This window comes from Geotrypetes seraphini, chromosome 5 (genome assembly GCF_902459505.1).
Source record: "Geotrypetes seraphini chromosome 5, aGeoSer1.1, whole genome shotgun sequence".
Lineage (NCBI taxonomy): Eukaryota > Metazoa > Chordata > Amphibia > Gymnophiona > Dermophiidae > Geotrypetes > Geotrypetes seraphini.
Genome location: NC_047088.1, coordinates 164218760 through 164233332, shown reverse-complemented (window position 1 = coordinate 164233332; position 14573 = coordinate 164218760). Strand labels below are relative to the sequence as shown.

The 14573-nt window shown below is 38.4% G+C and overlaps 1 protein-coding gene across 5 annotated transcripts in view; it reads right to left on the bottom strand.

Annotated features, from left to right (window-relative positions):
- The window catches only part of ABCA12 (ATP binding cassette subfamily A member 12), a 604574-nt gene that overhangs the window by 129477 nt on the left and 460524 nt on the right, over positions 1–14573 (bottom strand). For all 5 annotated transcript variants that reach the window (XM_033946149.1, XM_033946152.1, XM_033946153.1 and 2 more), the window contains 2 exons: positions 11765–11848; positions 10495–10588 (listed from right to left, as the gene is read on the bottom strand). In XM_033946149.1, the coding sequence (XP_033802040.1) occupies positions 10495–10588; positions 11765–11848 (178 nt within the window). The remainder of the gene's footprint in view (positions 1–10494; positions 10589–11764; positions 11849–14573) is intronic.

Sequence of the window (14573 nt, the reverse complement as noted above, 5' to 3'; positions counted from 1 at the left end):
TATTGACCATTTAGATCAACTGCTTATGCTTACTGAAATTCATGGGGAATTTAGAAAATATTTAAAAACACATCTGTTTTGAGGTTCCGAGGAGAACAACTAAGATGGCGACAGAGCAGGATGCGCGTTTGTGAGCTCCTGTTTGGCGAATGTTAAAATTCTTACCGGCAGTATTGGTGCTAATTTTTTTTGATGCCAGAAAGAAGGGGAAGGCAGAGGATCACTCCTCTACCTCTGTCTAGTACATCTACACCGCATCAGACTGTAATGACTTGGTTTACAGTCCCCTCGGCGACGGGCTTCTCTGCTGCAGAGCCACAGGAAAGGCTTAGCCTAGACAGCAAATTTTCACTGAGCCCTGCTGGACCTGACCCTCCCTCCCTGCCTAGAAATGCAGCTGCGACGAATCTCCGTTTAGAGGGATCCCTGCGAGTGTTAGGGAGGGAGAACCCGTTGCAGCTAGTAGCTTCAGAGGTGGAGGCTTCAGCGCCTTCAATCTTGAAGCCGATTGAGGGAGGAGCACCGAACGAGAACGGTGGTGAGTCGGGAGGAGACATGAGCTGTGAAGGAGTTCAGCGGCCGGAATAAGATCAGTCTCATTTGACCCAACTCAAGCCGCTTCTCAAGCCATAGGTGGTAACCCTGGACTCTCTTTGGTCAGCAATAGAAAATCTGCATTTGGTATGTACCAACGTTATATCACTAACACTTGGCCTTCCAATAAAATTATGAATCAAATTGAAACTCAGATACAACAGCAAAATCAGAAAATTGGGGAGATTGAACAAACTATACTAGAGGTCAAAACTTTTAACAAACAACAGGTTTCAGATAAAACTTTCTATTTATGGAAAATTGAAAATCTTGAAAATCCATTCAGAGTGGGTTCCCTGAATGGAAACGTTTTAAAACATATTTTAGCCTGCAAATCCTTTGCTACCAAACTGATTTAGTAGGTCATCAGGCTGCTCAGTGGTTCATTTTTCTTCAAGATAAGGACATGATTTTGAAGCTATACTTTAACTTAAAACAGATTTTCTATTTGGGTGAAAACATTTATATTTTTCCTGATGTTTCAAGATGGACTCAAAGTCGAAGGAAAGAATTTTTGCAATATAGGTCTAAAGTTATTTTTTGGGAGCCTCCTTCCAGTTGAGGTTTCCCTGTAAATGTTTAATTAATTATCATGGAAATAAGTATATTTTCTTTGACCCAGAACAGCTGTGTTTTTTCTTAGAAGGAAAAGGGATTTCTGATGCTACCTAGGAAAGTACAGGATAACTCATGTCTGTTAATACTTAGCCGAGGTTAACTGCTCTATTCTTTATAACCATACTAGAATTACCCTTTTTCCTGGAAGGGATGTTTATCTTCTTATTTGTTCTCCCAGTTGTGGACTATACAATAACTTGAACTTTATTTGTTCTAATTTAGTGGAATTGACTGATTGTAATTTTTCTAATTTTCTTTTCAAAGTTAATTCTTTGTTTGTAACTAATTGATAATAAAATTTTTAAAAAAAACATTTAGGTAGTTAATTTGTAAAATTTTTATTATGCAATAATCAGATTTTTTAGGGCTTTTTATTCATTGGTTTTAACTTTCTAATTCTCTTCAATTCTATGGTATTTTAAACGATGTATTTGTAAATGATTTAAACTGCATAGAACTTCACGGCTTTGCGGTATATAAATAAATTGTTATTATTATTACCCTGTCTTTTGTCTTTCAACCTGTTCTTCAGTCCATAATAGGACATTACCTCCTATCCCATGACATACTATAGTTATGGATTGTTGAAAAATCAAACAATTTGGTGAACTGCAGCAAAAAATCAGTGGTGATGAAAAATCAGTGGTTTATATGAAATGAATTACTGACTATAGGTCCCAGGTATACAAATATTTAAATCCATTATCATAACTGGCATCTTAAGTAACAAATTAGCAGATATGCGAAGGACTTCAGCACTTAGACTTGATTATCTCTTCTCACCAAAATGGTTCCATTACCATCAAATACAACAAAAAAGCACTATTTATTATTTTTGAGTTTGATAAAGCTTACAATTGCTTCCCTGAACACTATGGGACTCATAATTGAAAGAGAAAAATGTCCAAAAACCGGCCTAAGTCGGCACTTGGACAAGCATTGTCAAAATACGTCCAAGTGCCGATAATAAAAACGGGTTTTGGATGTATTTCTAAACGACCTAGGCCTTCATAGTGCCGCTGAACGACCATCGCTAAATGGGGCATTTAAGGAGGAGTGTCGAGGGCAGGAGTTGGGCAGGAAATGGGCCGGCTTAGACTTAGTCGTACTGCACAGGATCGACAGAACTTGGACGTTGTGATTTAGACCATTTAAAACATGGTCTAAGTCACAAAAACCCACCTAAAGTGACCATATAAGCACTGCAAACACATAATATAGACCCCCACACACTACCCCAGTGATCACTGACCCCCCCAACACCATAAAAATCATAATCACACCTTTAAAATTCAGCCTCCAGACCATCATCACCTGGCAGCCTGGCATAGGAAAGCCTAGTCGTCCAGCACAGAGGCAGCTTAAGCCGTCTTAGGGGTGGGTTAGAGACCTATGGAGAGGAGGCCCCATTCCCATAAGCCACTATAATCACTGCATTGATACTGAAACATGTGCACTCCCCTATACAACCCCATAACCCTTTTGTACTGGCATATAAGTGGCTCCTGCAGCCATAAGGGCTATTAGGGTGGTAGATAAGTGGGTCTAGGGGATTCTGGAGGTGGTTTGGGGGGCTCACCGTGACCTATAAGGGAGCTGTAGTGAGATGATGACATGACACCCTTTTTGTGAAGTTCACAGCAGTGCCCTATAAGATACCCCACTATTTAGGCGCCATGTCTGGGTTTCAGTCCATCATTTTGCAGACCCCTCCCACATCCAACAGGGCTTATTCTAGGTGTTTTTGACTTGGACGAAAAGTTGGCCGAAAATGCGGTATAAAGATGGACGATTTAGTGACTTGGACGATCAGATCGGCAGGACATATACTTAGACGATTTTCGAAACAAAAAAAGATTTGGATGTATTTTTTGAAAATGTGTCCTAGGCTGTTTTTTACTTTGGACGACTTGCGACTTAGATGAAAACGGACTTAGATGTTCCTTTCGATTATGCCTCTCCACCTGCCTGAACCAATACACAATATCAAAATTAAAGCACAAAGAAAACAACAAATGCTTAAACAGAAATGACCTTATTGGTCTTGCTCCCCTCTACAATTACAGATATGCCTGTTATATTCTGCTAATTCTTTTCAATGGCTCTATGCAGATTACAAACAAGAAGACTAAATTGTATATCTAGGAACTTACAGATTAATACAAGGTAACACATACTAATAGAAAACCTAATGCTGTCATAGTAGAAGATATTTTTGATCAGGCTAGTTTTGATAACTTTTTTAAAAAATACGTAGCATAGCTAAAAAAACTAATCTTGTTTCATAAAGTAAAGTAGACCAAACACTAGCAGCTTGATATGAAAATAAAGAGAAAAACACTTTTACTTCTAGATCTTGGAAAGGATAAATCCATAGAATTGCATTTTAAGTGATATTGGTTAACTGCTGGCCTACAGGTAAGTTGAAGCATATCATCTGACACTGTGCCACACACACACACTTTATGAAGCCACATTAGGATTTTGTATTGCCTGCTGTGGTGGTAAAAGCTCCGATGCTCATAGGGAGTGTGTGGCACAGTGGTTAGAGCTACAGCCTCAGCACCCTGAGGTTGTGGGTTCAAATCCCATGCTGCTCCTTGTGATCCTGGGCAAGTCACTGAATCTCCCATTGCCCCAGGTACATTAGATAGAATATGAACTCAGTGGGACAGATAGGGAAAAATGCTTGAGTACCTGAATGAAAACCACTTAGGTTATAAGTGGTATATAAATACTAAAATGAATAAATATAAATATGAGCGTTAGAGCTAATACCATCACATCTAGCAACAAAAAAGCCTAATGGAGCTTCATAAAAGGAGGCCTATATTTGATATTATCCTCATTAATAAAAATTTGGTCTTATCCTTATTTAGTTTTAGGTGGTTAGCACATATCCATTCACCAATCAGAGAGATACAAACTGATATCTCATGTTGCATCTCACTTATTTTGGATACTATCGGTACTAAAATGGTAACATCATCTGTGTAGACAAAAAATCTGGTAGCCTACCCTTTTTAGTTTTATTTCCAGGAAAGACATCAATAGGTTGAATACAATTGGCAATAGATGGGAACCTCACATTTTGCAGGCCAATTCCCAGAAAAATTCCCATTCATTTTAACTCTACATGACCTGGTTGTGAGGAGTCCTCTAAACCAATTTAACATATTCCCTGTTATCCCAATATGCAATAACAAACCAATTGGCCAGGTCGAATACACTTGATAAATTGAATTGCATAATAACAGCTTGTTTCCCTTTACTTAGCAAATGTCTGATCTGTGTCACCAAGGTTCCTAACATTGTCTCCATGCTGTAATCAGCATAGAAACTAGATTGAGAGGTATAGGGAATATTCTTGTTAGGTGCCATCAGCTCATGTTTGAGTCCTAGTGACTTGATGAATTGAAGATCTAAAAAGAAATTGGTTTTGTGCTAGTCTGGAAAGATCCTCCATTGTCATCCCCATGGTTGTTTTCAGCATGTCCAGCCATCTGATTGCAGGTCGCCCTCTTCGCCTGGTTCCTTTGATCTTCCCAAACATGATGTCTTTCTCCAGTGATCTCTGTCTTCTGATAGTGTGATCAGAATAAGACAATTGTAACTTCATCATTTGGGCTTCGAGTGACATAGTCGGTTTTATCTCTTCCTGAATTGATTTGTCAGTTCTTCTGGCAGTCCACAACACACCTAAAATCCTTCTAAATAATCTTCCAATTGTTTTGTAATCAGACCTTCCATGGTTTTAATGAAATAAGAGATAGTTGGTAGAATCCTTTGAAGGAGTTTTTACATTTTTCAGTATAGGGGTAAGGATTATTTTGCTCCAATTTTGGGAAAATTCCTTTAATAAGGAGGCTCTTAGCCAGCTCAACAGTGCAGCTCTAAAGTTCATTGATGCTTTCGTCAGTAAATAAGTAGGATAATTATCCAGCATATAATGGGACCCAGCATTTTTAAATTTTTTTTTTTTGCTAATTTATCTAATTCCGCTAAAGACACAAACTGAAAGATATCCTACCATCATCTGAAACTGAACATGATCAAGACTGAACTTCTAATTTTTCCCTATAAAACACCTCTCATCTTCTTCTATTCTCTGTTTCTGTAGATACCAGTTTCATCCGTCTTGTCTCGTCTGCTCACAGTCTTGAGGTCATCAACTCCTCTCTTTCTCTGAACATATCCAACTGATTGCTAAAAGTATATAACATCACCAAAATTCACCCCTCCTTTCAGAACACATTACCAAAACCCTAATCTATATTCTTATCACCTCCCACTTTGATTACTTTAATTTGATATTCACAGATCTCCTACTAAACCATCTCTCTCCCCTTCAATTTGCTCAAAATGGAGTGGCAAAAACAAGAAAAAAAATCATTTCTAAATTAAAATGTTCTGAAATTGAAATTAATCATGTTTTTCTGTGATTCAGTACAGGCAAATGCTATGAAAAACTTTGTGCTCTTGCTCTATGGTATTTGAATGGAGTGGAGACCTTTTTAAATTGATCTTATTGAAACTTTCTCTAATGGTAGAATAAGCCCTCAATAATTACAGTTTTCAAGCATACAGAATAAAAGGGGGGGGGGCAGCTTTACAATACCATGCTTAGAGTCTTTTTTTCTGAGCTCAGTGACTTGACATTTCTACTATAACTGGCATTTAGGGTTTTTTTTCTGATATATACAATGACAAAATTACAGTTCTACAAATGGTATAGTTCTGGTGCTATATATTAATATTTGATTAATGATACCGTACTTGCAACAAAAAAAACCCAAGAATATAAAAGTTTGAAGACAACATTCATACTGACAGCTATAATTTTTACCTGAGTAATGGCTTACTAATAGCTAGTTATCTGCACTAAATGTACATTAGAAATGGGATAAAGGCTTAATCTCTCTGAATACTGCTAAGTGCTTTATCTAAGCTATGAAAACAAGATAAAGGCTGGAGAGGGCAAGGGCCAAATTCAGATATCTTAATTAGATGTAGCTTTGGCAAAATGTTACGGTTAAAAAGATGGGATTCTATAAAATGTATTTTTTTAGAAAAGTCTCAAACGCTTCTTATCTTTATTAAAATTTGATCTACCACAGAACAGCCAAAGTGACATCACAGTGGTTTACATCAAAATTAAAAATTCTTCCCAACTACTTGAAACCTCCAAATTAAAATCTATCATAAGCAGTAGCACACATCAAAACAGACATCAATTCACTAAGTAGTAGCACACATCAAAACAAGCAACAAAAATAGGAATAAGCAATGATGTTCCAAAATAGACCAATGGTTTTCAAATGGAATTGTTTGCTTGTGGTAAGAGCAGTTAATGTAGCTGGTTTTTTAAAAAAGGTTTGGACAAGTTCTTGGAACAAAAGTCCATAGTCTGCTGTTGAGACAGACATAGGGGAAGCCATTTCTTGCCATGGATCGGTGGCTTGGAATGCTGTTACTATCTGGGTTTTTGCTAGGTATTTGTGACTTGGATTGGCCTCCGTGAAGATGGGATACTGGGCTAGATGAACCATTGGTTTGACCCAGTAACGCTATTCTTATGTTCTTATGTCATAAAAAGGAACTGTAAAGGTGCAGCCCTCAGGGAACGTGTCAGATGCAAGGCTATATGCCAGGACTAATTGTAGTGCCTCATTGGTATAAGTCAGTAGGTGCTGAAAAGCAGAGCAGGAAAGTGTTACCATGAGTGAAAAACAGTCGCATGCGAAAATGGAGTCATCTGTTCATTCACAGAACAGGTGCAGTTCAACATTTTCTATGCTTCCTTCCTGTTACCTATGTGCCTCAATCCTGCAGGTCATATTACAGAGCAAACATTTTTGGTTCATTTGGACTTTCCCTGATTTTCAGACTTTTTTCAATTCACTTCATACATTTTATTTTAATGGCAATTTTAAAAATGTGCTTTAGGACTTATTAGCATGTGCTAACTGCTCTAACATGTATTAATTCATAAGTTAATGTGCGTTATATTGATTTAGGGAGTCTTTTACTAAAGCAAGTTAAGTTTTTGCACTTAAAGTGCCCCAAGAGCAAAAATCGGTTTCTGTCAGATGCAAGGGCTGCATAAAAATTGCTGGGGGTATGCCTAGCATGTTCTCTGAAATTAACGCATGGATGTGCATTAGTGCACAAAGAATCTAGTCACAATTAGCACACCTGCACTTAGGGCCAGATTCTGTAAATAGCGCCATTATTGGCGGCTGCCTAAAAAAAAGGGCTGCCAATCACGTGTCAATCATGCAATACTGCCGTTTACAGAATCATGGCTTTCGTCAAAGCTAGGTGATGGAAATGTAGGCCAGGGTTTTAAAAGGTCTACATTTCCGGCACCTACCTCTGACGAGAATCACATCTATGGAAGCGCCTTAGAATGTCTAAGGTCATTCCCGGCATTAACCACGCCTACTTTGACCTTAGGGAGTCTAAGGCGCCTCCATAGACATGATGAAGGCACCATTTTTATAAGCACCAGTAGGTACCTACATTTTTAAAAATTATTTTTAAATGACTTTTATCAATTAAGTTAGTCACTGGTAGGACACCATTTATAGAATATGGCCCAGATTCTCTAACCAGTGCCGATTTTTTTTAGGCGCCAATAGGTGCCCAAACTCAGTTAAAAACACCATTCAAATGATGTTTTAAACTCAGTTTAAAAGTAACTACTGATGCCTAAAAATCAGCGCTGGAATCACGCCTACATAGGCATTTTAGGTCACCTAATACCACTATGGGCATGGCTAACACCAGAAGTGGTATTAGGCGGCCTAAATCACCTACATACACATGATTCACTGCACAGATAGATACCGGAAATGTAGGCCTGGAAAACCCTGGCCTACATTTCTGGTGCTTATCTTTCACTAAGGTGCGATTCTCTTTATGGTGCTGTCACATGTGGTCAGCAGCCGCTATGTAGGTGGCCACCAATATTGGCACCCTATAGAGAATCCGGGTTTATGGGCCTTAGTGCAAACTGTACAAATGGAATTTAGGATACAATAGAGTGGGATAAGGACTTGTGACATGGATTGCCCACTGTTGGAAACAGGATACTGGGCTGGATTGGTCCGACCCAGTATGACTATTCTTATGTTCTTCCCTTGAGACATACTATACCATGTCTTTTCAAACCCAGTCCCTCAACAGATAAGCAAGAGTTTGCAATTAGAAGGGGGAATGCTCCATTTTATCATAATAGAAGTGTGTCCCTGTCAATTTGTTTCTAGAAATGTGAACACTTATACATTAGAAATTATTAAACAGATCACTGACTTCACCAAAAAGCAGCTGATAGTAATAGTAATGTAGGATCATTTTTTCATCTGAATTCTTAGGGCCAAATTCTCCAAACAGCGTCCTGAAGTTAAGCGGTGATATGCGTCCTACCATCATCTAATGAACCAATCGGGACGCACATTTTCATTTTTAAATACAGGTGCCGTTCTTAGGCATGTGCCTCGCACCTACAGAGGCATATAGATTCTCCTACGGGTGCCTAAGGTCAGCATGGATGTAATTTGTGCCGGAAGAAGCCTATGCATCCCTATGTGCCTCCACAAGTATGAGACCGGCGCCTTATATATAGGCCTTTAAAATGCTGGCCTACATTTAAGGCGCTTATCTATAAAAAAAAAAAAAAGAGAGAGTTGTGGTTCTCGATGCAGCCTTTGCTGGTGATTGGCACGCGGCATGCGCCCAATTTGCAGGCACCTGCTGCTGCAGGCACCACTTCAAGAATCAGGCCCTTAGTTCCTCCCCTGCCAAACTGCTCAAAAACTACCCAACATATTCTTCTTCTCAGGTTTCTTTTTTTAAAAAAGTTATCCAAGTTATCCAAGTTTATTATATAATTTGATTAATCGCCTATTCCAAGTTCTAGGCGATGTACATTTGCTAAAATAGCCAAATATGGGTAGCAAATCACACAGACATTAATCAAAACAAATTAAAATGACAAATACAAACATTCCTATACAAAGTTTCAATCAATTAAATTAAGTGACTGATACATACAATATCAAAATAAGTGGGAAAATAATTAAGGGATTACAATCAGTGTTTAATTCAATATATTTAGGGTAAAAACATTAGCAGGGGAAACAAATATAGTTTGTAATAAAATATTAGATAAAAAGAAACAAAAGCATTATGTTTATTCACTAAAAGAATCATTAAAAAAAATCTCCAATCACACTTTATGAAAATATTTCACATTTCTATTTTATTAAGCTTTTATCTACTGCTCAGTGTCTACTGGAAGAAACAGCTGAGGGCTTTATCCTCATTCTAATGTTCTTGTCATCACTGTTTAGTATCATATTCTGCAGTTCCATAAATATTGAAAAGTATTTGAATAAAGGTTTAGTAAATATAAAAATCAGAGGGAGTGATATTAAGCCAGTGGCAGTCAGCATTTTTTTTTTTAAATGGTGGCCGCTGCTGGAATCTATCCGAGTACCAACACTGAATATTCAGGCAGTATTCAATGGTTGTACTCAGAAAGCTACTCAGTTAACATAAGGCAGCCTTTAATTGGATAGTTGCCTGGGTACTGCTGCTGAGTATCTGTGATACTCAGAATCCCAGCTCTGCCATGACTCTGCCCCGAGACCCCCCTCGGCACTAACAGCAGTCTCCCAGATTTTGAGTGGTATTATTCAATTATGTGCCACTAAAAATCCAGGGATAACCCATTTAGCAGTAAACAATCAGGTTGGAGCATTTCTTACCTGCTTATTTCCTGTTGAATATTGGTCATAGAGAAAACAGATATCCTAGAGCAGGGGTAGCCAATTCCGGTCCTCGAGAGCTGGAGACAGGTCAGGTTTTCAGGATAGCCACAATAAATATGCATGAGATAGATTTGCATCTCAGGGAGGAAGTGCATGCAAATCCATCTCATACATATTCATTGTGGATATCCTGAAAACCTGACTTGGCTCTGGCGCTCAAGGACTGGAATTGCCTACCCCTGTCCTAGAGAATGCTGAGGGGCATGACATATTCTTAACTCTGAAAAGTCAGTTGCAGTTAGGGTGGAAATGACATTAAGACACCAGTATACAAGGTAAAGCTCTCTGCTATTGCTGTTTCCTGCTGTCTTATAATTAAACTGGATACGCTTTCTTCATCCAATATTATAACTATACAAATAGCATTCTGCTTCAAATGCAATGTTTTTGTGAAGTTTACTAAACATTTAGGAATAGGTATCACTTATTAGAATTTTATTTACTTTACCTGAAATCCAGTTGAACAGTTGCAGGTATCATAATTAGCTGTCTGGTTTCCATCAAATTTCCATTTGTCAAGATTTTTATAACATGATCTGGGTCTTAGAAAAAGATATAAACATATATGAATATGTTTAAATCAGTATAACCTACTGAATAATTAATAGAAAATACCTCTGGGGAGCTAATCACAAACCCAAGACAGCATTTAAAATCCTAAGTGCAAGCCTATAAACAAGGGGTAGTTACTAATGTAGCAGGAAGAAAAAACAAAATAAATTTAAAGCACTTATAGAGGAGAGGCAAGAGTGGGTTGCTGGGAACTGCTCAGAACCTGGGAGATGCAGGGTGATCAAAAAGACAAAGAAGCAAAAAGCATGGTGGGAAGCTGCACTTACGGTAATAGAAGCTATCTCATTAAGAGTCCCAGGACAATTACTGTGAGCTACAGGAAAGCAGAGAGTTTAAAGCAACACAAAAAACTAGTGAGGAAATGGTGTGTGCCTGCTGAGTGAAAATTTCTCTGTCAGCTCTGGTTTGTGTGTATGTGTAAGAAGTGAATATTTTTAAAATAATATTTCCTATAAATGTTTGATTTCATGAGAAATGCTGCAAATTAAACCTGTTTATGGGCTCTTGAGCAGAGGTGTGTAATGAGAAGGCTGTGAAAGAGGATATTTGTGTGCAGAGGCCTCTAGAAGAAGATTAAATGTCACATTAAGTAGGAGGAGTGCAGAGGATGTTAATGGAATACTGTATCTATTATCATTCCGCAGTTCTGTTATATTGAGTTCATCTTCTTCCTTCTATCTTTTCCTACCTTTCCTCTTCCTTAGTTTGTTTTAACTTTATATTGTCTTTCTTGATTTTATTATGTAAATCACTCTGAAGGCTCTGCTTGAGGGCAGTATATCAAATTTTTAATAAACATGTGATATCTATTATGACTTTGCTTTCTTCATGATCTGAGTATATAGTTTTACCCAACAAATAACTATTTGTTTGCCTTGAATAGACCTGAAATATCTTCTTCTACTACAGTTGACAGTCAGTAACCTTCAATATTTGAAAACAGCCACACAGACTGGAGGTAAGCTGCACTTCAAATATTTGTCAATGGTTCTGTTTTATTTAGTACATTTGCATGCTGGAATTTAGAAAAAAATACATTCATGCAAATGAGCAACCCAACCACATAAGCACTGTTTATAACACAAACTGCTTGTGTGATTCATTTTTTTAATTTAATTTTAGATTATAAAAATAAAATTACTTACAAACTGTTGTCCATGCACATGGTCTCTATTCCAGGAAAGGAAAGCATGGCAGAGACTAAATTGTTTGTGCTATTACTTTCGTTCCTGAAGTTTAATGTGAAAGAGAAAACAATGTGGAATGATTATTCATGCTTCAATAATTGTCTATAAAAATATATGTAGTATGTGCAATAGTAGAAAAACAGCAAGTTTGTACTAATGACACCATCAATAGCCTTCAGGTTTCTTGAGGCTTATATGTTTATGTTATAGGCAGCAGAACACTTTTTTGTTTTGGGGGGACCCGCAAGCTCCACCCCAGACTCCACCTAATCTCTGCCCCAGAACCTGCCCCCATAATAGTACTAATTATAATACAATTTTTTCCTTTCATTTTTCATATATACACAATATAATCTTATTAACAATACATAAGGGTTAACCACAAAATTAAACTACACAAAGCACAATGTATGTTTCTCAACATTCATTCCTACCAGAACACCTGGCCTTGGTCACACATGCAGAACACAGATAACCTCTACACAAATACAGGACCACAAACTAAAAGTACTAATATATATAAATAAAATCCTAACATGCAAGACTCTGCATACAGTACAACCCCCAGAAAAATAGAAACAAATGCATTTCTTCCTGAATAGTGCTAAATATAGACAGCAGATGTAATTTCTCAAATCTTACACAATTCAATCACTAAAATGAAAATAAATTCATTTTCCCTACCTTTGTTGCTAGAATTCGTGGGAGCCAGTTAAGAAGCCACTCAGCACCGAGCAGGCGCACCAAAGCACGCACCTGCTCGTTGCAGCTTAGCGGCAGAAGAAACGCTTTTCTGTGAGTAAAGACAGAGCCTGACGGGTTGGGAGATAAGGGGGCTGGGGCAGTGCACGTTGCCACTTTGCAGCAGAAAAAAAAACCAATTCCGCGAGCCAGACAGAGGTTGGGAGGGAAGGGGACTGGGGCAGTGCCAATTTTTGGGAAGGCCATGGCCCCTGTGTCCTCCCATGTTCCTATGCCTATGATTTATGTACAGTATACTACATTAGGCAATTCCTCAGACTTGCTTTTTGCTTTGCTAAGATAGCCCTTAATACCTAAAGCTGTGTTAGAGCCAGGTATCCCCTTTAAGTTTCACTTTCAGAGAACATAAGAATAGCCTTACTGAGTCAGACCAAAGGTCCAAACACAGTAGCCCATTCTCACGATGGCCAATCCAGGTCACTAGTACCTGACCAAAACCCAAAGAGTGGCAACATTCCATGCTACCAATCCAGGGCAAGCAGTGGCTTCCCTCATGTCTTTCTCAATTACAGACTATGAACTTTTCCTTCAAGAAATTGTCCAGACCCTTCTTAAAACTAGCTACGCTAACCACTCTTACCAGAACCTCTGGCAAATGCGTTCCAGACATTAACTATTCTCTGAGTGAAAAAATATTTCCTCCTATTGATTTTAAAAGTATTTCCCTGTAACTTCATCGAGTGTCCCCTAGTCTTTGTAATTTTTGATGGAGTGAAAAATCGATCCACTTGTACCCATTCTACTCCACTCAGGATTTTGTAGACTTCAATCATATCTCCCCTCAGCTGCCTCTTTTCCAAGCTGAACAGCCTTAACCTTTGTAGTCTTTCCTCCTACAAGAGGAGTTCCATCCCCTTTATCATCTTGGTTGCTATTCTTTAAACCTTTTCTAGTGCCGCTATATCTTTCTTGAGATAAGGAGACTAGAATTGAACACAATACTTCAGGTGAGGTTGCACCATGGAGCGATACAGAAGCATTATAACATTCTTGGTCTTGTTATCCATCCCTTTTTTAAATAATTCCTGGCAACTTGTTTGCTTTTTTAGTCACCACTGCACATTGGGTGGAAGATTTCATTGTATTGTCTACAATGACACCCAGAAGAAGAAGGGGGATAGCAACAAATGTATGTGACTGTAACCAGGTGTAACTGAGGATGTACTACATTTTAAACCTGGATGTTTCTTCCCATTTGGTAATCGCTGCTGGATGTCCTGATTTTAGGCCCTTCCTAGTGATGCCCAAAACATGCCTACAACATGCCCCCTTATTATTTAGATGTACTGTAGTGTTGCATGTCCCTTTTCTGTCTTTATAAAATCGGGATTTGGACATTTCAAGCCAATGGATGTGGATTTGGACATTTTTAGATGCCCTTATGCTTTGAAAATAAACTCCATAGAAGTCCATCTTCTAGGTAACAAAGTAATAACACTACCCCCCCACCCCCTTTTACAAAGCCGCATTATACTTTTATATTTTCAGCTGCGGTAGAGAATGACACGGTGACAAAATTCATCACCGTTCCCGTCCCTGTGGATAACCGCGGTAAATAATCCCATGTCATTTTCCAGTGTCTATTTCAATCTCGGTCCTTCTACACCAGCATTCTTCAAAGCAAAGCTTGTGGGTCAGTGGTTGTGCCCAATTATACTCTGATTCTTCCCTCTCTCCTTAAAGAATGACATGAAGATGGTTTCCCGCGGTGACGGGAACGGTGATGAATTTTGTCACCGTGTCATTCTCTAAGCTGCGGCGGTATTAGCTCTGACGCTCATAGGAATTCCCCAAACCAACTATACCCAACTACTGTATATACCACTCCAATAGCCCTTATGCGGCAGGTATCGCCTATATGTAGATACAGTAGGTTTTGGGTATGTTTTGGAAGGCCTTTTCCTGTTGAAATTGGAAATTAAAACTAAAAAGTGAGTGCACTTCTCTGAATAAGTGATAGTGGAATTTTTTCTGGTATATTATTGGACTATATACTCCACTAGGG